This window comes from Orcinus orca, chromosome 11, assembly GCF_937001465.1.
Source record: "Orcinus orca chromosome 11, mOrcOrc1.1, whole genome shotgun sequence".
NCBI lineage: Eukaryota > Metazoa > Chordata > Mammalia > Artiodactyla > Delphinidae > Orcinus > Orcinus orca.
The window spans coordinates 31617821-31643751 of NC_064569.1; the positions used below are offsets into that span (position 1 = coordinate 31617821).

The 25931-nt window shown below is 33.3% G+C and overlaps 2 protein-coding genes across 2 annotated transcripts in view; both read left to right on the forward strand.

Annotated features, from left to right (window-relative positions):
• Nucleotides 1-251: 251 nt before the first annotated feature.
• LOC101275564 (mucin-19-like) lies at nucleotides 252-7784 on the forward strand. The gene is given in 11 exon segments (XM_033412372.1): nucleotides 252-276; nucleotides 757-926; nucleotides 2236-2396; nucleotides 3339-3508; nucleotides 3657-3833; nucleotides 3922-4104; nucleotides 4505-4648; nucleotides 5217-5267; nucleotides 6268-6327; nucleotides 6948-7176; nucleotides 7706-7784. Coding segments are annotated over 11 exon segments (1449 nt in total).
• A 232-nt stretch (nucleotides 7785-8016) lies between these two features.
• Nucleotides 8017-25931, forward strand: part of MUC19 (mucin 19, oligomeric) — a 90534-nt gene continuing 72619 nt past the window's right edge. The window contains exons 1-18 of the mRNA XM_049694431.1: nucleotides 8017-8043; nucleotides 8470-8530; nucleotides 8772-8869; nucleotides 10700-10910; nucleotides 11574-11696; nucleotides 12120-12243; nucleotides 13929-14064; nucleotides 15297-15389; nucleotides 16211-16295; nucleotides 16472-16609; nucleotides 17317-17466; nucleotides 19393-19487; nucleotides 19924-20050; nucleotides 22145-22391; nucleotides 24460-24512; nucleotides 24606-24706; nucleotides 24945-25096; nucleotides 25407-25545. Coding sequence (XP_049550388.1) covers nucleotides 8017-8043; nucleotides 8470-8530; nucleotides 8772-8869; nucleotides 10700-10910; nucleotides 11574-11696; nucleotides 12120-12243; nucleotides 13929-14064; nucleotides 15297-15389; nucleotides 16211-16295; nucleotides 16472-16609; nucleotides 17317-17466; nucleotides 19393-19487; nucleotides 19924-20050; nucleotides 22145-22391; nucleotides 24460-24512; nucleotides 24606-24706; nucleotides 24945-25096; nucleotides 25407-25545 — 2160 coding nt within the window. The remainder of the gene's footprint in view (nucleotides 8044-8469; nucleotides 8531-8771; nucleotides 8870-10699; nucleotides 10911-11573; nucleotides 11697-12119; nucleotides 12244-13928; nucleotides 14065-15296; nucleotides 15390-16210; nucleotides 16296-16471; nucleotides 16610-17316; nucleotides 17467-19392; nucleotides 19488-19923; nucleotides 20051-22144; nucleotides 22392-24459; nucleotides 24513-24605; nucleotides 24707-24944; nucleotides 25097-25406; nucleotides 25546-25931) is intronic.

Genomic DNA, 25931 nt, shown 5'->3' on the forward strand with positions numbered 1-25931 from the left:
TCCTTTATGGTTCAGGCACATTTCAAGACATCTGGAATACCCCAGTGAATAAAACAGGCAAAAATCTTGAGTTTATAGAGCTTAAAATCTGGAAGGAGGAGACAGTTCATAAACAATAAACATTATAAGTAGTAAACATGATATACTACAGGGTGACAATTTCTATGGAATAAATTAGAGTAATATAATGATAATTGGGAGGATTAAAATGGGGGTTGCAAATTTACACTGTCAGAGTATGCCTCACTGAGATGACATTTAAGCTAAGACTTGGAGGTGAGTAAATGTTAATTTATGAGTAAATGCTTTCATCTTTTTTTCTTTGTAGAAATATGGAAAAGAGAATCAGTTATGTTATTTTAAATTTATCAGCTGTTACTAAGCCAAGGACAGTGTGGATCCAACATGGTAGAATATTTTGATGAGAGGGGGTTGAACAATGGAACTTGGAGCTTAGCGGTAGACAATGAAGCAGATGGGGAGGTTTCTGCCCTGTCCATGAGAGGAAGAATTTCTACTGCACATCAATTAAATCTTCACAACTCTATTCATCTCTTTCTTGAAGTCTTAGAACTATGACAAAAAGATATGGGCATAGTGATTAAGTCAATAAGGGGTGTAGGTTGTTCCAAGTGCCACCAGAGTAAAGGCACTTACACAAAATAAAATACGGCTTTTTATAGTGTCACAATCCAATAACCCTTTATAGTGCTAGCAATACTGTTTTCAAATACAATCTTCTGTTATTCGCATTAGGTCCTTTTTTGCTCAGTAGCTTATCCTTTTGTGACTCAAACAGGAGAAAGAAATCTCTTGTTGGTTCACTCTTTAACAGTGGATTTAGTGCTCAAGGAGAAGCTGAAGACAGGTCGAGAGAACCTCAGGATGCCAACAGTTTAGAGTTAAAAGACACCCCAGCAGTTACTGTTGGAGAAAAATACTGACCTAGAAGTGCTTTTTTCATTTGGGATAATCTGATCATCTTTGTTTTATTAGCAGCACATGGCATTAATAGTAACAGTGAAAAGTTAAAGGCACTAATTCCAGTGCCAATGAGAGCGATGAATTCTGTTTTAAGAGAATTTTGGCAAAGCAGTTTACATTAAATTAAATTCTTCCTGATAATTTTTATTTTCTTATGCTATCTTTCTTACTATTATTGTGAAGATCAATCATTTTTATGATTATAAACTAATAATTTAAAATGCTTCCTGGACCCAGTTTTAGTGCAGAATCTCTCATGTTTCTGTCGGCAACCACAATCCATTTTCTATACCAAGATTCTCTCTTGAAATTGCATACTCAGTTTGCCAAGCAATATTATAAAGTAGGGTTTTTAGACAGTTTGTTTGTGGCCTTTAATTTTGTTTTGTTTGGAAAATAATTTTAATTTTCATTCGGTGAGGCGTGTCCTCTCTGATTCAATATGCTTCTACCTATTGGCTGACTCAAACTTTTCCATTACTTGCCTGGTCCCTGAAGTTTCTGTATTTTGTACCTCTGCAAAAGTCGGAAAGAAGGAGATACAGTGAAGAAGATAACTTCAATATTTTATATTAAAATTTAATATTTGAGTCCAGGTGGTGATAACTGAAAAGGGAGAAGCAGTTTTAGGTGTAGGGATACGGTTGAAATCTCTTCAGGAAAGACACAAAGGTTTCCTATCTGCTCAGTCATCTGTTTTGGGATTGACAAGCTCAGTATGACTAATAAGTTAACACAGATATTTGCTCTTGTTTACAACACTGAGGTGTGAATGGTTTGCTCATATTCTATAGGATATATTGAAACTTTATCTTAAATGAACCTAGTGCTTCACTTTTCTTATGGAATTCTCTCAAACTTCATGGTAAATTTGTTGCCATGCACACCCCTAGTTACACTGTGTGGAATCATATATGGAAAGATATGTGGAAGGGAGGGGATGATACATTCAAAACTATAATGAAGGCCTAGTTCAAGCAATGTGTTAATTTCTTGTATAATATGAATGAATGCAACTGTTCTCTGATAATGCTTATTTTTTGTATGGTAGAGAAAACCAATTTAGCAAGTGGTCTTGCCAACAGTGTCTCTGGTGAATTTGCAGCACTGCTTCAAATAAAAATAAAATTGGTTGGGGTCCGTCTGGCCAAATGGATTTGGTGTGAATTCAGTAAATGGATTAGCCAGCTCTAATTCTGCTGCCAGTGAAACAAGTATTCTAAGTTGTTTCTTAGTTTCTGCTTTTGACAGAAAAAGCAATCAATTAACAAAGGACGAACTGATGGTTATTTTTTGACCAATACAGATTTAGTGTTGGAGGGACTCATGGGAAAGATTTTTAAACTATGTTTGATTCTTAAAGGATCTGTGTTATCTTCAACAGAAATCAATTTAAACATTTTAGTGAAGAGGCAAGTAGATTGAATGCTTTTAGAAGGGACAATAGATTGAATGCTTTTATGAAGGGACTTGGACCTGGAATGAAGAGATCCGGTTTCTATCCAGTCTTTTCTACTAACCTTCTGTGGACTTTGGTAAAGCCACTTAAACTCTCTTGTTCCCAAGTTTTGTCATAAGAAACAGAAACTTTTTGGTCTTATGTTTCTGTATGAATTTGACTTTTTAAGTTCTATTACTCATATTTGAACTAATTGTCTTGAAAAGGAATGCAAGAATGTTTGAAACTGTCAAATGTGTATATCTACGGTCAAGAATTAGGAGGTGATAAGTAAAACAAAAGTGTTAAAATTTGTTATAGTGATTTTTATTTCAAAATGGTTTTCAATATTGTTTTATATTATATTTTCAATAAACAAAATGGTGTGGATAAATAGCTTTTTATATTTGGAAATTAAAGTCAGTGACAGAAGTGAGGGTCAATAAAGTACAGTAAGTATAGGTATTTTTTGTGTCAGAGCAACTTATCTTAAAAGACGTGGAAATTGGTGGAAACAGGAAGAAGAGCAAGGAGTTTGTTCTCGCTGGGCTTTGGCTTTGGCTCTCAGTTCAGAGGCTCAGGAATTCTGATCTAGACTCTATTAAGAAAAAACACAAATGATTTACATCCTTTGTTTATTGCTCCTGATTACAGTTTAAGTTTCCATTTGTCTTTTGATTTTGGACTTGATGGTAAAAAGGCAGGTTAATTTGGATTTGGTCTTGGTAATTCTGGCTCACGCAGAGTTGGTGTCAGTGATCTTGAAAATAAAAAGCTTTGGTAAAAATAAAACAGGGAGCTTTGGAAAATCAAGTTCCAGTGATCTAAGTACTACACTTTAGGTTTTGTGCATAAAAAGTATTGACTCATAAGTTGTACCTAAATATTCCCTGGTGACAATCTTTTTTAATTTCAGCAGACAGCTGAACATAGGCACCAACATAGGCAGAGGGGCTGGATTTAGTAGCAGTGCCTCTGGAAATTTAGCATTTGGTTTGGGGACATCTGGTCAAAAGGGATTGGAAGTCAGTAGAGTTGATTGGAGTGAAATTAGCAGTAAAGGATCTGCTGGGGGTGAATCCATAGGTTTTAGATGCCTGTAGCTTAGGTATTCCAACTAAGACTCATTCCAGAAAAAATTTAAATTAATTAAATTAACTAATTAGTTAAAATACTTCTCTTTACATTTAACAACAAATTAATTAGAAAAGATTAATTTTTAATAACATCTTGATATTTTCATCAGTTGGAACAGGGTGTTTTGGCTGGGAACTTGGAGCTAGAAGGGGCAATGCTGCATTTGGTTTTAGAGCTTCTGGTTTGAGTTCATTTGGTGACAGCAGCTTTAGTACCAGAACAGTTGAAGGAAATTGAGTGATTAGATCTGAAGGATCCATTTCCAATGATCTAGGTATTGATATCTCATTTTTGTGTATACAAACTTCTGAATCATAGAATGTTTTCAGTAGGCTCTGTGATGATCATTTTATATTCTTCAGGTGACACCAGTCTGAGAATTGGGAATACCTTTGTTGGTGATAGTTCTGGAAATTTGGAATCCAGTTTAGGGGCTTTTGGTCAACAGGGATTTGGAATCAATGAACTTGGAGGGGATAGAATGAGTGGCAGTGCATCTGTTGGGGCTGGATTTAAAGGCCTTGGATCTGATGTCAGTAGCTCAGGTATTCCAATAAAGACTCATTCTGGCAAATTTTAAGTTAATTAAATTAACTAAGTAGTGGAAACACTTTTCTCTAAATAACATTTCACAACAAACTAACTAATTATTAAAGATTGAATTTTGATAACATCTTGATTTTTTTTCATCCGTTGGAACGGGGTCTTTAGTTAGGAACTTGGAGCAGGGAAGGGCAATGCTGTATTTGGTTTTGGAGCTTCTGGTTTGAGTTCATTTGGTGATGGTGACTTTAGTAGCAAAACAGTTGAAGGAAATTGAGTGATTAGATCTGAAGGATCCATTTCCAATGATCTAGGTATTGATATCTCATATTTGTGCATACAAATTTCTGAATCATAAAATATTTTCAATATACTCTGTGACAGTCATTTTATATTCTGCAGGTGACACCAATTTGAGAAATGGTAATACCTTTTTTGGTGATAGCTCTGGAAACTTAGAATCCAAATTAGGGGCTTTTGGTCAACAGGGATTTGGAATCAATGAACTTGGAGGGGATAGAATGAGTGGCAGTACATCTGTTAGGGGTAGACATAAAGACTTTGGCTCTGATGCCAGTAGTTCAGATATCCTCTCAGTCTCTGTTCCTAAGGGACAGAGACATTAATGTCTCTTGATATCAGACATCTTGAGATTGAACATCTCAGTTCATCTAGATTAATAGTTTTAATACTTCCAGTTTCTGTGAATGCAGAATCCTTTATTCAGTTGACATCTTGAAATGGTACCTAGGTTTCCCAAGTGTAAAACAATTCAAAGTGGGAGTAAGTTTGGTTGAAACTGAAATATCAGACTTGGAGTCCTGTCTACACAACCCTTTTCTCTTTCCCTGAACAAGTTTTAAGGCAATTTATCTGGAATAAAGTAATTTGGTGTCAGTTCATTTAGTAGTGAGACTTATAATTTTGTTACTCCAGCAGGTTGTTGAGTTGATAATATTTTTTTCTTATATAGCTTCACGTGGTTTTAAGTCTGCTAGCATACCATTGCTGAACTTGGATCTATGGTTTATACATCAGATCTAAAAATATTTTTTTCATATTTTACCAGATAAAATTATACACATAAACAGCCTAATCATTTTGTATTAAATAGGTGTCACAAGCTCATCTGACTACAGTACTTCTGGACTACTCAGCACTCCAGGTAGTTTGATTTTTAATGTTCAGTGTTTATAATGTATATGTAAGATGTTCTGTTGATTATTGATTTGCTAGGCCTTGATATTATTATGTGTTTCTCATGTAGCATTGAACATCTAAGTGCTTCTCCTCTTCCAGTACTAAAATTTAGATGACCAATTGGATACTTGAAACAATTTTTTGAATAAGAAAGATTAAATTATATCTTAATAGAACCTAAATAAAACAATACAACTTCCCCTTTATCATTTTAGATATAGTATTTAAAGAATGATTTTATAAATAAATTAAGAATTTAATCTATTATCACTCAACCTGGGCAAAGAGAAGTGGCCTCAAGATATACATAAATGGCATTGTGAAAAATATTTTAAAATTCTATCAAAATGTTCACTTTTTAAAATTGTTGTTACTATTCTATTCTGCTTGCTTTTAAACCTTGCTCTAAGACTTCATGTGTTTACTTGGTTGCATAAAAGGGTCCATGCATTGGAAATAAATGATAATGGGAAACAAATCTTCAAGGTTATGAATTTTTCCCTTTGATCAGGAGAACTGATTATTTTTGTATATAGATGATTGAGTTATTAGTATTATACAGTAGGCTGATTTAATAAAATCTATCTTGGGCCTGTTTGGGTAGCATTTTCCAATAAAAATAGACTACAAATATTCTATTTTTGAAGTTGAAAATATAGTTCTGTAAGGAATACAGCATATGTTATTAATTGTACCTGACCCAAAATGAATAAACTGTCAATGATTTCTGAACATATTGTGGCTGATTGCTACAAGAAAAAATATGGGCTTCAAAGATAATCATACATATGACTTTGACAAATCATAGCTGTCACAAAATCAAATTATATATTTAGGATTAAAAAAAACCCACTGATGGCCTTCAATACCAACTTTTAAATTCCCATGTAGAAGACCAAATATCCTGTATATTTAAAGTCAATATATATTTGTAATTTAAGTAATCTATGTATTGTGTTGAATAGGAAAAGGAACCCATATTCCAGAAGCAACCCCCAAATACTCAGAAACAAACACAACTATTGGTAAGTAAAAATGACTCTGACTTATATCCATATTTATATGACCAAGACAACCAGTACCTAATGAGGTTTCAAAGTATCGAAAATTTGAAACTGGTTTAAAAATTTTTTCCATCATCTATCTGTTTTATACACACACACAGACACAGACACCCACCACACATACACATAACGTATATACACACACATAACATATGTACATACACATATATGTATATAGAGAAATAATATAATTCTTTATACTTATTTAATATTAATGATAACCCACTCAGACAACATTAGAAAAGCTAGCTCTACAAAAAGCAAAACAAACAAGCAAACAGACCACAGCTTCCCTCCATATATCCCTTCCCATAGTAGAGACAATTTCCCTTTTCCACTGGGAAACAAGATGTTTTACTTTTTTTGTTTTAGCCAACTTTGGGTATTTGCAAGTACTCAGATATTACTTTTAGCACATTTTGCAGTATATAAGAAAGAAAAATACAGACTTAAGGTGGATGTGAGAATAGTACCTTTCAGTGATTTTTTTTCTTGGTACATAAACACTTAAAAAACCGAAACTAGAAGCTACATTAATTGTTCTAAATAGTAATGAATATTCTACCCTAAATATTTTGTAGGTGAAGTTTCTACTTGGGGCAAAGGAGCATATAAAGCTTTCAACGGCCGTGTATTTTCCTTTGAGTCTTCATGCACGTATAGTTTCTGCCGTCACTGTGTTGAATCTGGAGGAGAATTCAATATTGAGATCAAACGAAACAATGATAGTGAGATTGAAAAAATAACAGTTATAGTAGACAGTAATGTCATCTCTATTGTTGGCAATATCATTTTAGTTAATGGAGAAAGGTAAATGTCACAGTGTTTTGAATAAAGGCTATAGAATCACTTGAAGTAACCTGAGCAAAAAGAAAATAAAAGGTTTATTAGGGGAGAGATAGTACTCTTTTCCTATTTTGGTGCTCATATTGATATTTATAATAAGTTCTTGTAAAATGTATAAGACTTTGCTATATGTGGGATTATAAGATATTATATTTATTCCTATCACAAGCTGGGAAAAAAAGAGTAGTTCTGTTGTTTGACTATTTTGAATATCTAGATTTGGGGCAACATGCATATTCAACAAAACTGTTAATAGAATATTTCAATTTTCATTTGCATGCTTAATGCTAAATAAAAATTTGAGCTTTTACAATACATTAAAACTTAGGCCATTGTTTTTAGAAGTAGCAATTTATATTTGGAAGGGATGACATATTTGAATATTTTTCAGGATAAGAAAGTGAGGCATGATATTCTGCTTGTGAACATTTCAAATTATTTAATCATTTTATTCTTATAATGGACCAGTTTCTTCTTGTTCATTTCTCCAAAGCCTCAAAGATTTATTCATTGTTCCTTACAAGTCTTTCCAAAATCAGATGAAAGCCATTGTGTCTCTTCTTCTGAAATGATCAGAAAAAAAAACTTTACTATTTATTAGCAGTATTATATTTATGATACTAAATATAGAAACATGAATTACCAGAAAAAAACATGATGTAATAATACTGTTCTTACACCTTTTATATGTACTTGTATTTTATACTTTTCAGTGTACAGATACCATATGACAATAAGATGATTCACATTAAGAAATATGGAGAACATAATGTTCTGAATAGCCGTAGAGGAATCCTGTCTTTAATGTGGGATGAAAATAATAAACTCTCGGTAAGTCCATCTATGATCTTCTTATAGTTTGTGCTTTTTGTTCTTTACTTTCAGTTATAAAATAATACAATATAAGGAAAATAAGAACTAAGATTTATTGAGAAATCTCTATGTATCAGGCACTGTACTAAGGATTATCTAATATTTAAAATATGGTTATTAATCTTATTTTACAGATGATGGAACTCAGGAAATTCAGGCTAATAAAAGTTAAATAATCCACCCAAAGACACAGTTAGTAAAAGTGAAGTCAGGATCTTGCCAAATTCTAAATCTAAATCCTTTAGAAAAGGCCCTGTAATACATTCCTAAGTAACCAGCTTAGGTAAAATTGAACATGAAGAGGGCCTGTCTTTTGGTTTGGTTAAACTTTGTCTTGAGATATTTTCAATATTTTATAAACATACACGTAACCTTTTTTTAAAGCTCACTCTTCACAAGCAGTATCCAACTTGTGGTCTTTGTGGTGACTTCAACAGCATTCCAGGTAAGATTTCAATGCATTTTGTCTAAGAAAATTGCCTCCCAAAAGGAAATTATAAAGTAATTTTTCATATTTGGATAAATCTAACAATTAACAATTTGCATTTGTCTATAGAATGAGAAATTGTTAAAATAAAAAATATATTTATATTGTCAAGTCCATATTTATCTTGAAAATAATGTGTATATATATATATATATATATAAAATGAATATCTTGAAGTTAACATTGCTTTCTTTTCAAGGAGAAGATATTAATGAGCACATTGACAATAGTAAAATTCCTGGTAATTGTCCCAAAGCTGTTACCAAAAGCTATCAAGTTTGTGAAGATGGAGTGCATGTAAGAAATATATATTTCATTTAATAGCAGATTTCAACAATATTCCCTTTGGTTTCAATTTGGATAGCCAACATCCTTTTCTAACACTCAGACCTTATTAGAATTTTGCCATTGCTTCCTCTCCAATGTCCCTGTGGTCTGTTTCTCTGCTTTAGTTTAGCTGTAGATGCTAAAATAAGTGTTTTTTTTAAAATGATATTTACTATATATGAGTGTAACAATTCTAATTTCCTTTGAACAGTGTTTTAGTTGGTCTGTAAACTGACATGCTTCACCTCTCCATGATTATTTCTTAATAAGGACTGACTTGACTCTTACAGTTTAGAAATCCCTGTAGTGCATTCCTAAGAACTCCTTTCTGCTCTCACTCCCTTACTTTCGCCCCAGATAGCCAGTCTGAATTGTCATCTCCAGTGTACTTTACCTTCTTTCTGAAAAAGTTACAGATAATATTTTTGACTACACCACTTGAAAATAGTCATCATTTATTCTGAATTTTCTGCACTTGCAGAAACTCTTAATGTTGAATTTGGTAGATTGCACTCATTTGATGACTGAAGGAATTTTCACATATTCTTATTTCAATCTAGAACAAAATTCTCAAGACCAAGATATGTATGAATAGTATAGGTAGAAGAGACTTGTGTTTTAATTGACAATGGGTATTGTATTTATAACCACCTTGTCATCTTTTAGCAAAGCAAACTAAGGTCATCTGCTATCTTCCTTGTGAAATGCTCCTTGAGTTTTGCAGTTAGAATTGCTTTCTCTTTCCTCTGTTACCCTATGTCACTCATTGGTACTTATGATCTATAAAAATTCCTCATGTTTTTCTCATGTTTCCTAAGAGATTATGAGCTCTGTGATAACAGAGATTAGGTTTTACTGTTGTGGTAGTTGCACAGTGTGTGAGCCTGGTTGCTCAAAAATGTTAGTTGAATGAGTATACAAATTTATATTAAAGCCAATATGTATTTAGTAAGAACTTACTATGTACAAGACATTGTGTTAAGCCTAGAGATTATAAAGTTCTATTTCTTGCTCCAAAGAAACCTGTAATCTAGTGAGAAATATACACAAAGAATAGTACATTAAAAACAAACAATCTTTGAAGATTTCATTTCACTTAATTTTATACCTCACTTGGAGAATGTTATCAGTTGTCCTGGGGCTTAATTGGTGCAAACTGTGTTATTTGCTTGCTAGTAGCTTTTATATTTCTCTGAAAACAAACATAGTTAAGATAGCAAAAAGCTATGTGGTAATTAAAATATTTTGAAATTTGAACTTTTTGTGCTTGACAATATGTCTTTACTTCCTTAAACAACATGAGAACAGATATGTTGTTTCCAGAGCAGACTCACATGGCCCCCACCAAGAAAGCACAGAATCAGTCCATTTTATTTTTTTGCTCATCAGATATAAGCAGACTGACAGTTAAAGGGTCAATATCCCTCTGTGTATTGTGGTATCAATCATTCACCATCCCAATCTCTGACATTGACAAACTTTCCTTTTCTCACCCCTTTCATTTTCTCAAGTTCTAAACTTCATGTCACTTTTAGAGAAATTTTGGATGAGTTTCGGTACAACAAATTTTGAAGTCCTTATATAGCAATCAAAAGTATCAGAGGTGAAGTTTTCTTTTAGGAGTCACTGTACCAAATGTAATGATTCAAAACTCCCCATTTCAACCAGTGTTCAAGAATTTTCCTGTCAAAGCTACAGGGTATTATGCAAAATAAATTTCTGAATTTATCTTTCCCAAAATACTCATTTGATTCTTCATTTTTCCTTTGTTTTCTTAAAACTTCATGCTTTATTTCCTAGCATTGTAACAAAATTATTGGAACCTACTTTGAGAAATGTGGAAAGGTTGGCACTTTATCCAACAACTACAAAATGATCTGCATTGATGAGTACTGCCAAAGTAGAGACAAAAAGTCCACCTGTGACACTTATGCAGAATTGTCCCGCCTCTGTTCATCAGATGGTCCCGGCACCTATGTATCCTGGAGAGACGATCCTGATGTGGTTTGTGGTAGGTTTCAAATATATTGTAGATTCCAAATCAGGAAGCTTCTATAGCACTTAAAGTTGGGATGTGTTTCAAAGTAGTCTTCTCAAATGCTTAAGCCCTGGAAGAAACCTCAGAGACCATAATCTTGTCTCTGACACGTACCTGTGAGGAAACTGAGGTCCATTTTGTGGGGTTACTTGCTACAAGTGCTTTGTGTTAAGATCTTAATTTGGAACTTTATAATCAGTAAAAGTCACTGGGAAAAATGAATAATTCTGTGAAATTCTGTAAAAACTCTGTAAAAAATAACTGAAAAAGTTATCGAAAGTATGTTGATGAGTAATTATTTTTTTCAGAAAATTAGAAAACCTAAATGAGTTTCATACAAATATGAATATACTTTTCATTTATACTTAGTTCAGTCTTTATAAGTTAAAATACAAATAGAATATCAATTTCAAAGTAAGGTAAAATGATACTATATAATATACATTTCCTCCAAATTAAATATTGTATCATAAAATAATGCATAGGAAATTGGCATAATTTAGTACTGAATATCTTTAAAAACTGACATATCTTGAAAAGTAGACTCAAAGAATCCCATTTGAAAAGATCCACATTAGAATATTATGTATTTATCGCATTTATTTTCCATGTATACATGTTTCTATATTTCTCCAGAAAAACCTAGATGCCCAGAAAAACATATCTACAAAGAATGTGGTCCCTCAAATCCTGCAACTTGTTCTAATGTGGCTCCTTTTCAAGGCATTGAATGTGTGAGTGGCTGCACCTGCCCAGAAGGTAATACTATTTACACTAAAACAATTGAAAATGAAGTGACTCAGTTATAGTGTGATCTTGTTTCTAACAAGATATTTAATGAACAAATTATTACCTATTTATAATCCATCCTTCTAGCATACTGCAGGGGAGGGGTAGAGAGACTTTTAAAGTTAATGTGCATTTCTGTCTCTACAATACCTGAGGGCCATGGTACTACACAGATGATTCGCTAGCTCTGTATTAGGCTCAAAAGGACTGCTCTGTGGCTCCGAAAATTGTCTATACTCTTGCCAGTTCTCAAATTTCTTAAATAGAAATTATCATTTTAAGTGCATGTTTACACTTGAAAGAACAACCTCAAAAGTGATTTTGCAACACACTGCTTGAGAATTTACTGATGTTTATATAGTTTCAAGATTAACTTTATATAATGTACTCTAGGTTATCTATTGGATGATATTGGAGAGAAAGGGAGATGCGTGTTGAAGGCTGACTGTCCCTGTGAATCTAATGGAAAAGTGTATCAGTCAGGAGAAATCCGTGAAGGTTCTTGTGGTTCTCAGTGGTATGTGTGTGTGCTTTTGGTCTACATTTTATTGATCGTGACATAATACTAATATTTTAATGTAATTTGAAGTAATTCCCTAAATCCACATGTAAAATAAACTTTTCAGAAAAAAAAAGCAACCTTCTGGCATTTTCTGTGTTTATATTCTGTCTTTCAATTTTTGAGGAAAGCTTTGTGTTTTATGTAAAATATATGAGCTTTCTTTGTATCTTTAAAAGACAATGTTTTTTTACTAACTAAAATAGTGTTTTGAATAGTAAACCGATTGGTGGTTGCAAAACAGAGCAAAGCATAATACAAAAGTATGGTTACAATAATGAAACAATATGCTAATTTCCAAGAATATTTAAAAATATACAATTAGAAACAACCCAACACTTTTCAAATAATTTTTATATGAGGCTACATTGGTGAAGATACATTTAATCCAGATAGGATTTTTTTTTTTAGATTCTATACTTTTGACATTTTATTGGTACTTTCTGTCACCTTGGCCACAAGAAGTATTGGTGTAAAGCTTATCCACATTACTACATTACATAAGGAAAATAAAGTTGCTTTGCAAATTTTGGGTAAGGCTGGAAAGGAATGGGGTGAGGGGGAGAAAGGGAAGAAGAGGCAACAGCAATAACAAAAATATAAACTTTGCTAATTGTATTCCATTAAACCAGTGCTCTCCAAACCTCCAGATAGGATTTTAATGTGCCAAACGTTAGTGTAGATTATTTCTCTTTTAGTTGAATAGCTTGATTCTTCCTTCTGCGTTCAGGAACAATATTCTGACCAGACAGATTTCCCTGTTCCTCATTATGCCTTTTCTCTGAAACTCCACATATCTGCTGGACTTCAGAGGACTTTCTAGAATGTACTGTGTCCTTGTGAGGAAATAAACTGACTAAATGAAAACTAATATATTATTAATACTGTAATATTTTCTCAATAAATAGGCAATGTTCTATTAGTCTGGTAATAATATATTAATAATAATTATGAATAACAAGAGCTATGATTTATTGAATGTGTAGAACTGTGCTGTCCAAGAGAAATATAATGTGAGCCACAAATACGACCTACATATATAATTTAACACTTTTAGTTGATCCATTTTAAAAAGCAAAAAGAAACAAGTGGAACTAATTATAATCATGTACTTTACATATCCAAAATATTATCATTTCGACATGAAATTAGTATAAAATGTTGAGAGATTTTACAATCTTTTTTCATATTAAGTCTTAGAAGTCTGTGTGTATTTTACATTTACAGCAGATTTCAATCTGGACTGACAAGCCGCATTTCACATAATCAGTAGCTATGTCTCTATACTATATTGGACAGCGCAGGTCTATAATGTGGCATGTAACAGGTGTTTTAATACTAATAGTGAAATGTGTTCCATTTAAACAAACTCCTGAAATCCAGTTTACAAGTTTTTATATGTTTAATGCAGGCAGAAGTTATTATTTTGGTCAATGGAATTAGAGTCTTTTAAAATACCAGGATACCATGGTCAATGAGACATTTTATCAAAGCTGAGATGTTGTGTGGGGAATGAAAATGGTGTAAGAAAACTTAACTAGATGTCGTAGATTAAGTTATGATTTTTTAATGTTGTGTTATTTATTTTCACAATAGAGAAAACATAATTGATGACCTTTAACATAACCATTGCATTTTAACAGCACATGCCAAGAAGCAAAGTGGTCTTGCACTAAAATGCTATGTCCTGGAAGATGTAAGGTGGAAGGAAGTTTGATTACCACCTTTGATGGTGTTAAATACAATCATCATGGAAACTGTCACTTTTTGGCCATCCATGTACGTAACAGTGTACAACACTTGAGAAAACTGATACATCAAACTATTTCTCAGCCATTTTAAAACACAATCTTCATCTTTATTTACTATTAAAAATAACAAACATCCCTTCAATCATTGGTTATGTATTTCAGTATCTGCTTTCGGTCACATATTGACATTGACAATGATTATAACCTGTGCTCCTTAGAAATTCTTGATAAACAAAAACAATCAAAATCTCCTTCATTACTAATAATTTTCTAAATACACTGGGAAAAGTTTTCCTTTTTCTACTTTTCTTTGCATGTGTTCATTAGTGCCTCAAATGAAACTATCTTTTACATTCCATAAAGGATCTTCCTCTTTCATCATTATTCTTTTACATTTATTTTTAGTTTTTATAATATAACAGTATGATAGAGGTTATCCTTACATTTAAACTCTTTTCAATATTAAAATTTTAAGTAATCCGAAGTTCAATAAAAGGGGGATTCTATTTCGTAGCTTGTACCTTTAGCTAGCATGAGAACAGGAAATTTTACTGAATCTTCCTGGTCAGAAACAAAGATGAGCAGAATTTGTGACTCCTGAAGTGAGAGATGTGGGTCAATGACCAGTAATCTGAAAAATGTAGTTGCTGCTATCAAAAGCCAGTTTTCCAAATCTTCTTTCCTTTTTTGTAATACTCCTCACATAATCCATGAGAATAGGGGATGGGCAAAGTGAGAGGGAAATATGTCAAAATATATAGAATATTTGCTTTTTATAGATTAGAGATTCCTAGATCTTGAAATGAAAACTTGAAGTCAATGTTTGGCATGACTTTTATTATGGGTTGACAAATTAAATACCTCTCTCATTGGATTTAAGTTGACATCATGGATTTTTCCAGAGAATAAACAAGCTATGTTCCCTCTAAGTCCTATTAGTCTCAATAATGCAGCACAATTTCTTTGGAGAAGACGAAAAGTAAAGCTAAAAGAAAAAAAAAATAATGTTATGAAAATCCACCAGTTATAGACTACTTAAATAGTCTTAGATGCAAGAAACTTGAACCATCTGTAAAGCTTTTGGCCAATCCTAGACTGTGCCATTGACTGAACTAGGTTTCTAGTTTCAGAGCAGAATGATAAGATGTAAGCCTTTTGCATATTTGAAATGCAAACATGCATTGTGAATGAATCACATAGTAATAGCATATATTCAATGACATTTTAATAAACATTTACATGAAATGCATTTTTTAACAGGATAAAGATTGGTCTGTTAGTGTTGAGCTTCGTCCATGTCCAAGTGGTCAGTCAGGAACATGCTTAAATAGTGTTACACTCCTCTTGAATTCGGTAAGTAATCAGATTCCTAAAGCAAAATCGAATCAGTTACTCCACAAATTCAGAATTTTCAGGTTGTAAAAGAGAGGTTTTACTGTGTAAATTAAAAGCATAAGTAAGATTGGTAAAGTCTCTGGAAGAGCTGGATAGTTCCAAGGATCCTTAAGTATATCAAAATTAACGTAGACACATAACTAATGTGCTAATTACAGGTCAGCCTTATGTGCTTATTCGATTATTAAAATCTATGGCCCATTTAAGAAGACATTTATATTTGTTTAGAATTTCATGTATTTGGAATTATCATTTTAAGTGGAGATGACCTATATGGGGGGGAGGTCACCTAGCTTGATCTTTGGTACTTACAAGTGGTTCGACCTTTGGAAATCCAAGTTACCTTCTTGGGTCTTGGTTTCCTCATCTACAAATCAGGGATGAAAAGTCCTTTATAATCCTCCTCAAAGAATTGATATAAGAAATGCTTTAGGGCTTCCCTGGTGGCGCAGTGGTTGAGAGTCCGCTTGCTGATGCAGGGGACATAGGTTCGTGCCCCGGTCCGGGAGGATCCCACGTGCCGCGGAGCGGGCTTGCTGAGCCTGTGCGTCCGGAGCCTGTGCTCTGCAATGCGAGAGGCCACAGCAGTGAGAGGCCCGCATACCGCAAAAAAAAAAAAAAAAAAAGAAATGCTTTAAAAATGATCTATATTTTAGATATTTATAAATTAATCCATTACAATTAAACTTTTATGGAAAAAAATTTCAGGTTCATATATTACACTAAAATGAATTAATATTGTAAATTAATATGAACTAACAATGTGTTTTAAATATTAGTTTGTTCCAGTTGAAAAATACATATTCAATAGAGATGGAACAGTCACAAATGACAAGATTAGAAATCAAGGTTATTATTATTCAGGTAAGTTTAATAATGACATTTTAAAATAAATATAAAATGCATTAATTTATTCAATCTTTAAGGATATTAAATGTTTCTGCTTTTTAAAATCTATTAAAGTATAAAAGCATTTTAAGAAATCAAAAACTGTTTAATATGTCAATTGTTGCTATTAATATAAATTATTACTTTAACAGAAAAAATACAGATCTCCAATGCATCTTCCTCATACCTTCAAGCAGAAACATACTTTCATGGAAAACTGCAAATACAAATTGTTCCTGTGATGCAATTATATGTTTCCATGCCACCCAACCAATTCACAGACACTGTAGGTAAGTCGTCTAGATATGTTTTTATTTCCAAGGCGCTCTTGTAACCATCTAGTGTAATTTTCAGTTGTCTCAATTAATGACATTAGACCATAAGGCATTTTACTTAATCTTTCCTTCCATATTGCAGTAAAATAATTCTAACATACAGTGAGGACAGCTTTATTTATTACAAAATCTATTTCCTAATGGTTTTCAACAATTTAAAATTTTTAAGGTTTTTAAATTAAGGATTTATTAAGTGAGATTTGATAATTTTTGTTATTTCATTTTGCTAATATATGTTACTAAAGCTTTGACTTGTAGAAGAATAAATGAAAATATTATACATATAAATCTTTTGAAAATCAAGTTTCAAATACAAGCTATTATAACTTGTCTTTCTGCTCGTAGATTACATTTCTTTTACTGAGTTTTTCTGTTATAGAAATCAGCTCTTACATACTGTTCAAATATCAAACAAAACAAAGAAACGATGGCAAATCCTACAGTTACTCATTTAAAACCGTCTAAATTTTTGCAATATACTTTTGCTTAAGAAGGTGACATTTATACACAGAAAAAAAATGTAACTCATGGGTCAGAAGGGTCCAGATAAGAAAGACAATACTCTCAGGTGGCTTATACATGTTTTGATTTGAGCAAAGAACTGAATATGAATCCAAAAAGAAGATGAGAAAATGCTAAAATTTGTTTTGTGCTCTGTACAGGACTCTGTGGTTCCTACAACAACAGAGCAGAGGATGATTTCATGTCAAGTCAGAATATATTAGAGAAGACATCTCAGGCATTTGCTAATTCTTGGGAAATGATGCCTTGTCCTAAAGGAAACACTGCTTCATGCGTCAGTATAGAAAAAGGTAATGTTAATTGAACATCAAACTCCGTAATTAGATATTTGGTACTGGAATTATAAACTTATTCTGGTAATAATATGAGACTACCAGATAATCCTGGTTTCAGCTAGCATTTGTTGTACTGTCCCAGTTTTAGAGGGAACAGTGGAGAAACAATCGGGCTGGTTGATGACACTCTTAGAAAACATGTCTCATTGGGAAATGGAGGGAGGAAAAGACACAGCTGCCTTTTTCTGTACTAACTCTTTTCTTCCTTATACAGTTTTCTCCACGGTTATAGAATAATAGGGTTAGATGAGACTTTACCTATTACTTAGTTTATTAGTATTCCTATTTTATTTAGTTGTAGAAGTCATCATTTCTTTGAATAGCGAGACTCACCGTAACTACTGAGACACTTAATGATGCAGCTATAGTTAGATCCAGGTCTCCTAACCATTGCCATCATGTATACCAAACCCCAAATATAGATCTTAATGGGAAAACTGTACACTTGTATGATTCAGCTCATGTTTTAGCTTACCAAATACTTTCATACCTATTAGTTCAATTTATTTCCACAAATATTCATGAAGGACATAGATGAGGTTATTATCTCCATTAATGTAGATGGTGATAATGGAGTTTAGATAGGGTGTTCTTAATAAGGTGTAATCCAAGTGTTTTGAGTCCAAGTCTTTCTCTGATTGTTCCCCTAGTATTGCTGATTTTAATACATACTTCACTTTATGTTGCTTCTTTCATAAGTAATGGAATGCAACGGAAGGTAAGTTAAGATGTATTATGATGATATGTTAATTAGTTATTTCTAAATTAATCTGCATATTTGAAACAAATATTTGATCAGTTTTTAATAATATTTAAAAATTACTAAAGCGATTCCTTTTGAAAGTTTCATCTATTTGTTTTGATTTAAAAGATGAGCTGGTAAATGCATTAACATCAACATGGTAATACATATTTCACGGTTTTAATTGTTGTTATTTTGTTTTGTGGTGTTGCAATGAAAAAAATGAGCATAGGTAAAAAACATATATATCTCATAGAAACCAAGCCAATTTAGGTTAAGCAGACTATATGTTAACAATTTTGAGAGATATGTAAATGACTCAATTTTCAGTGTTTTATATATAACTTAATAAAATAAAATACAGAAAATTAAACTATACTTTAATAAGATGTTAATAATGTTTACAAAAAAACAGTGAAACCTGGTTGCAAGTTTGGCCTCATAATTGGCCTCAATGTCCTTTAAATAGGTTCAGTCATCTTCCTTTATTGCTTCCTGGTGACAGTAACTTTTAAAGGCCAATCAACAAATAGTTAAAAAAAATTTTAGTAATGTTTGTCCTAGTCATGGTCATCATCCTTAAGAATCTGCAGATCACTGAGCAAAACATTTCCTACTCAGATGCTATTTTTGTGAATTTTCTCTTCTGTTAATTTAATCTGAGACTAGTTATTTATAAATCAACCAAATATCAATTAAGCAGTTAAAAATAAAATTAGCATATCTGAATTATTTATATTGGTTGTCCTAATGTATGACCTTCAGAAACACTGATCTGACCTACTTGGGTGACAGTACTAACATTTCATAATTTGACATAAATATGTATTTTAAATTAAAAGATACGTAAATAAATACTCTGGTTCCCTTATTCATATTTTTATATAGAAACTGCCCTTCAGAAAAATGTTAACTGATTTAATATAAAAGTCCAAAGCTAATAAAGATTTGCCTCTAAGTTTAAATAGTTTCTGATTATATCATGTTATTTTTGTATATAGTGATAAAAAATTATAGCAAAACACTTTAAAAACACAATTGTTTTAATAAAGACAAAAGTTAAAAATTTACACTTTCTCTTTTAATCAAAAAATTATGACAGTTTTGATCTAATATGTGGTTCATTAATTTTCTTCCAGAAAGGTTTGCTGAAAGGCACTGTGGAATTCTTCTTGATTTGAGTGGGCCTTTTGCTTCCTGCCATTCAGTTGTGGACCCTAAACCATATCAAGAGGTATGTGAGGGTCTGATATTAACAGCTTTTTTTGAGAAATATTTTGATAATATTAAAAGAAGCATGAGATATTAAAAATGTTCAAATAGCAGCCATTGTCAGTAGATTAAGATATATGTTTAAATTTAACATTGGATTATACTAATTTATTCAATTGTTAGATATACCAACTCAAAACAAAAAGAGGTACAGGAAAATAACCCAAAATGAGAAAAGTCTTGAATAAGTTTCTTTTTCTGTCTTTTCTAAGTTCTTGGAAAACTCATTTAATAATTGATTTGCTATTTTGTATATTTTTGAAAAGACGTAATTCCAAAAGTTTCAAGGACATACATTTTTCAGGGAAGAGGAGTGGTTATGAACTGATTTGTTATACACAGTTTTCCTGTTCTGAATATTTTCATAATGTAATATAAATTTGTTTCTTATTTTAAAGGAATGCAAAAAATATACTTGTACTTGTGAAAATAGTCAAGACTGCCTGTGCACGATTTTAGGCAACTATGTGAAAGCATGTGCTGAGAAGGAAACTTACATGATAGGATGGAGGGCTGGGCTTTGTGGTAAGCAGAGGCTTTAGATAACTCTACTTTCTTCTCAATTTTACAAAAGTTATGTGTGAGTGTGTGTGTCTAGGTGTACTTTAAGCATGTGTATTTACAAGTCTGTACTTTGTTCTTTCAAAGATGATTTTATGTTTGTTCAAAAAATGTTTTTTGCAATCCTTGCATATTTACTTCTTGGTTTATTTCTTCTATCTTGATTAAATACATTCATATTTTAACAAGAACAGAATATATATGCATTTATATATAAATGTATGTTTCTGTTCAACTTTTGTATGCTGAAATATAAATAATGTTCTGACATGCATTTTTAACTCATAGTCAAATATTAATAACTTATTTTGAAAAAATAAATTAGTAAGCTAAGGACTCAACTACTATGTTTACAAAATCTTACTTTGGGGACTTCCCTGGCAGTCCAGTGGTTAAGACTCTGCACTTCCATTGCAGGAGGCACAGGCTGGATCCTTGGTCAGGGAACAAAGATCCCTCTTGCCACGTGGCCAGAAAAAAAATCTTATTTTGTTTTAAAATATTTATTACACTAAAGTCAGAAAGAGAAGGAAAAATACTGTATGTTATCACTTTTTTTTTTTTTTTTTTGGCGGTACGCGGGCCTCTCACTGTTGTGGCCTATCCCGTTGCGGAGCACAGGCTCTGGACGCGCAGGCTCAGCGGCCATGGCTCACGGGCCCAGCCGCTCCGTGGCATGTGGGATCTTCCCGGACCAGGGCACGAACCCGTGTCCCCTGCATCGGCAGGCGGACTCTCAACCACTGCGCCACCAGGGAAGCCCTGTATGTTATCACTTTTATGTGGAATCTGAAAAATAAAACAAACTAGTGAATATAACAAAAAAGAAATAGACTCACAGATATAGAGAACAAACTAGTGGTTACCAGTGGAGAAAGGGGAGGGAAAATATAGGGGTAGAGGATTAAGAGGTACAAATTTACTGTGTATAAAATAAATAAGCTACAGGTATATATTGTATAGCACAGGAAATGCATCAAATATTTTGTGATAAATATAGAGTATAATCTATAAAAATTTTGAAGCACTGTGTTGTACACTGAAACTAATACAATATTGTAAATCAACTGTACTCAGTAAAGAAAAAGTGAAAAAAATTCTTATTAGAAAGCTGATAAATCCTTCATTTAATGGAAAAAAATGTTTATTGCACTATTCAAATACGACTTCAGAGAAGTACTTTGTTTACAAAAAAGAAAAACTTTTGTAGAAACACATCTCTATAGATAAATCTTAATACTGCATAGCCAATATCCAGTTAATCAGTAAGGTCTGCCAAGTTCACCTCCAAAATTTCTTTCAAATATATTCATATCTTTCCATCTCTTTTGCCACCAACCTAGTTCAAAAGCTGTCACTTTTACTTCTGGGTGATTGCAATAACCTCCTTTAATATCCAGTCTTGGTTCCCTCTAATCCAATTTCTGCAGAGAAATCAGTATAATCTTTAAAGTAAAACCAAATAAAACTAACCTGATCATGTGACATTCCAGTCTAAAACAAGTCAATGGCAATTCATTGCTTTTAGGCTAAAGACCAAACTGCTTACAAGGGTCGTGCAAGTTCTAAAGGCTACTTGTCTCTGGGCCTATAGTTTCTATTCTTCTACTTGCTTTTTGAAAGAATTTCCCTCTCTTGTAATTTAGATATAGAATTACCAGACATAGAATTACCTTTCTCCAGGCTGTCTTCATGCTGTCCATCTACCCCCTCCTTTTCACTAAGTGCAGGTTCCCAGCTGTACACACTTAGAGCTTCCTATCTTGCTTTTTTAGCATGCAGCACAATTGTCCTTTCCCCAGGAATATAAGCTACAGGAGAGCAGTGTACTGCCTATCTTGTTTATGGGCTTTATTCTCAGCAGAATGTGTAAACATTATAGTAGTGTCTCAATAATGACAGAAAAAAAGAATGAAAAAAGGACAGGTACCTTTTCCTCTATTATTCATAATCTCAATTATGATTAATTCACTATACTACCTATAAACATCAACTTGAGGTAAGATTATTAATTTTCCTGGTTATTTACATGTTGATTATTTTTCCCTATACCAACAGATCAATCTTGTCCAAGTGGCCTAGTTTTCAGGTACAATGTTAAAACCTGCAATAGTTCCTGCCGATCATTGTCAGAGAGAGATAGGAGCTGCGATATGGAAGATGTTCTAGTTGATGGATGCACTTGCCCTGATGGAATGTACCAGACTAATGAAGGAAATTGTGTTCCAAAATCTCAGTGTGACTGCTACATAAATGACGAGGTCATACAACCAGGCAAACTCATTCATATTGATGACAATAAATGGTATGGAAATTACAAATATACTTGTTATGACTTTGAAATCAAGGGACTGTGCTTTTCAGAGAAATAGTCTTTTGCTAGTATGAAGTCTTCTTTAGACCTATCATATTTAAAATTTTGTATTTCTTATTAAAGTTTGATATTACCTCTTTTACCTGGAATGTTCACTACACTGTAATGGCCATCGCTGATTTATCCCACTCTTGTTTGGTTTTAAATGACAGTAGAAAAAATATTCTAGAAGCTACTACATACAGACAATGCAAAATGATTTTATATTCAATGTTTCCTAGTTGTCTCTCAGCATTTGTCATTCAACAAAGAGTTATTCAATAAATATCTACTGTGTGCCATGCTTTGTGCTGAGCCCTGGAGTTACAAAGATGAGTGAGCATTGTCTTGGACTCAGATATTGCAAGGAGGTTTGTATACTATCATATGGTACCAAAAAGGGCCAGTTGCTACTGCAGGAGATAAAAAACTTCTCAGAGGAGACCAGCATTTCAGTTTTCCTAAGGGATGAATCTTCCAGACAAAATTGGGTTGTGAAGAGTGACTTCTAGTGGAGTAAACAGAATGAACTGATGTAGGAAATGTTTGAAAAAGTATTGCACATGCAGGTTGTTGCTGCACAGGATTACGCTGGAAAAGAAGGCAGTGACCAGGGCATACTCAAGAGTTTGAACTTTGTTCCTGGGAAGTAGGAGGTGCTGAAGAATTGTAACTTTTTGTAATGGATAAGAAGGTTGTGATTTCTGCAGTCTGGGCAAAGTAGTCTATCCACATTTCTAATTCGATACAAATAAATAGCAATTCTTAAAAACATAACTGCAAAATTGAAGCAGTTGTTCCAAAAAAACTTTGGATGCACCTTCTCTCTTTTCTTTAGTTCCATAAAGATATCACTTAGCAATGAATAATTTCTCTTGGTCATTTTAAAGGAAAGGATGTGTATCAACTCTTTTCCATCAAACATGTAAAACATTTGGTTGGGGTTTGGTAATGATACATTCCCTACAGATGCTGGGGAATCCGTACATTACCTTTTTAATAAAACTTAGGCCAGCACCTCCAAATTATGGTTGCCTTCATCATTATCCTGTTTCAGACCTCTAAGACCTCTTATTGGCACTACTGTGAGAGCTAACTTGGCTGTTCTTTGCCCTGTCTCTCTCTGTCTCTGTCTCAAGTTTCTTGTACTACCAATAGAATATCAAATCTATAGCACTATTCTGACTGTGTCACTTAGCTGCTCAAACACTTTTGTTATGGTGACAGTTGCTTAAAGAATAGAAACAGGGCTTCCCTGGTGGTGCAGTGGTTGAGAGTCCACCTGCCGATGCAGGGGACACGGGTTCGTGCCCCGGTCCGGGAAGATCCCACATGCCGCGGAGTGGCTGGGCCCATGAGCCATGGCCGCTGAGCCTGCGTGTCCGGAGCCTGTGCTCCGCAACGGGAGAGGCCACAACAGTGAGAGGCCCGCGTACCGCGAAAAAAAAAAAAAAGAATAGAAACAAACTTGCATGTGAGACTAACTGAAATCTGGCCGTAACTTACTTCCAGTACTTCTCCCTGTAATGTATCCTGCCTTCTATCAAACAAGTCATTGGAACGTACCTTGTTCTTTCCTTTGTCACATTTTACATCTTATCAGCAATATCTGTTGAATCTTACTCATTCATCAAGATCAAGCCATCTTTTCCATGAAGTTTTCTGTATGTCCATAAGAACCTTGCTTGTACATTTCTATAATACATACAGGATTATATCTTATAATTTGGTACATTTTATGCATCTTCTGGGGGACTGTGTCTCATTGGTCTTATTATTTGTGATAAAACAGGTGGTTTATGAATGAGAGGTTAAAGTTGCTGTAACAGTGTATTAAGAAGCTGTCACTGGAATTTTATTTAAATGCATCATTTCCAGGACTTCCTTGGCGGTCCAGTGGTTAAGACTCTGTTCTCTCAATGCAGGGGGCACAGGTTCGATCCCTGGTTGGGGAAATAAGATTCCTCATGCTGCACGGCACAGCCTAAAAAAAAAATATATCATTTTCTTTTATTTCCAGCATATGTCGAGATGGAATTCTTCTTTGCCAGACTCCCATTGATTTAACACTACGTAAGTTTTGAAATCATGATGCTTAAGATATCTACTTTGGTTAAAATAAGCAGATCAAGGGGCCCTTGATTAACAGCTTCCCTTGTTCCACAGAGAATTGTTCTAGAGGGGCTGAATATGTTGACTGTAGGAATCCTAAGGCACAGAGAAGAGTTGACAGTACCTGTAGCACTCGGAACATACCTAATTTTGAAGTAAGTAACATGGCAGTAGAGTTTAGTTTTTTAAAACTTTTGTTTCAGTGAAGAAGGAAATTAAAACATCAATGAAAAGTAATTAGAAGGTCATATTATTTTCTGTGTGTCATTTTGATTTGTCAAATGTTGACTCTAAATGTATATTTGGTATATTTCTGCATTGTCAATTAAAACTGATAATATGATGTATTTAGACTAGTGCCCCATGGTGTATATTTTATATTTATTTCTGTAGGAGAACTTGCCTTGCAAGCGTGGATGCTACTGTCCTGTAGGAATGGTTCGAAATTCTAAAGGGAACTGTGTCTTCCCTGATGACTGCCCATGTTCTTTTGGTGGACAAGAGTATGACCAAGGAAGTGTCACCTCGGTTGGCTGCAACAAATGGTGCATAATAAAAGATTACTACTTTATTTGTTTTGGATATTTGAAAGTGGACAATCTGCTCTGATTTTTATGGGAAAGAAGTCATACTCTGGGATATTTTGAAAAATAATGGTCAAATGTAGTTAGAAAAAAAGCTATCTTTAAAATAGAAATTTTACATAGCATTATGTACGATGAACATCAGATAATGAAGAAACTGCAAAATTTAAACCAATATGAAACATTGTTTTGTGCTTCTTTACAAAAACAATATGAGTATATGAATCTTGATGTAATATAATTACCACACTGTATCATTGCTCTCTTTTAGTACTTGCATAAAAGGATCTTGGAACTGTACACAAAATGAATGTCAAACCACCTGCCATATCTATGGGGAAGGTCATGTTAGATCTTTTGATGGAAAAAGTTACAGCTTTGATGGTCTCTGCCAGTATTCATTTATTGAGGTAATTGCAAGTGTATTTTATCACAATTTTTCTTTACTTATTATTTATTTGTAGATGAACTCTGGAGTATTTTATTCTCAAAATGTGAAATTAAAAAAAAAATGGCCCCTTATATGTTTCTCAAAGGCAGTAAAATGTAACATAATGTAAAAATGAGTCTGGAGGCAGCAGACCTAGATTTCACTCCTGGCTCTGCCATTTCTCAGATGTATGACTTACTTTGGGCACATTCCTTAATCTCTCTGTGTCTCAGTTTCCTCAGCTATAAAATGGGGATGGAAATAGCCCCTACTTGAAACCAAAGTAGAGAAAATATTGGCGCACATACTAAATGCTCAATAAATGTTAGGTGTCATTATTTTAACAACAGCACTATTAGCAATAAC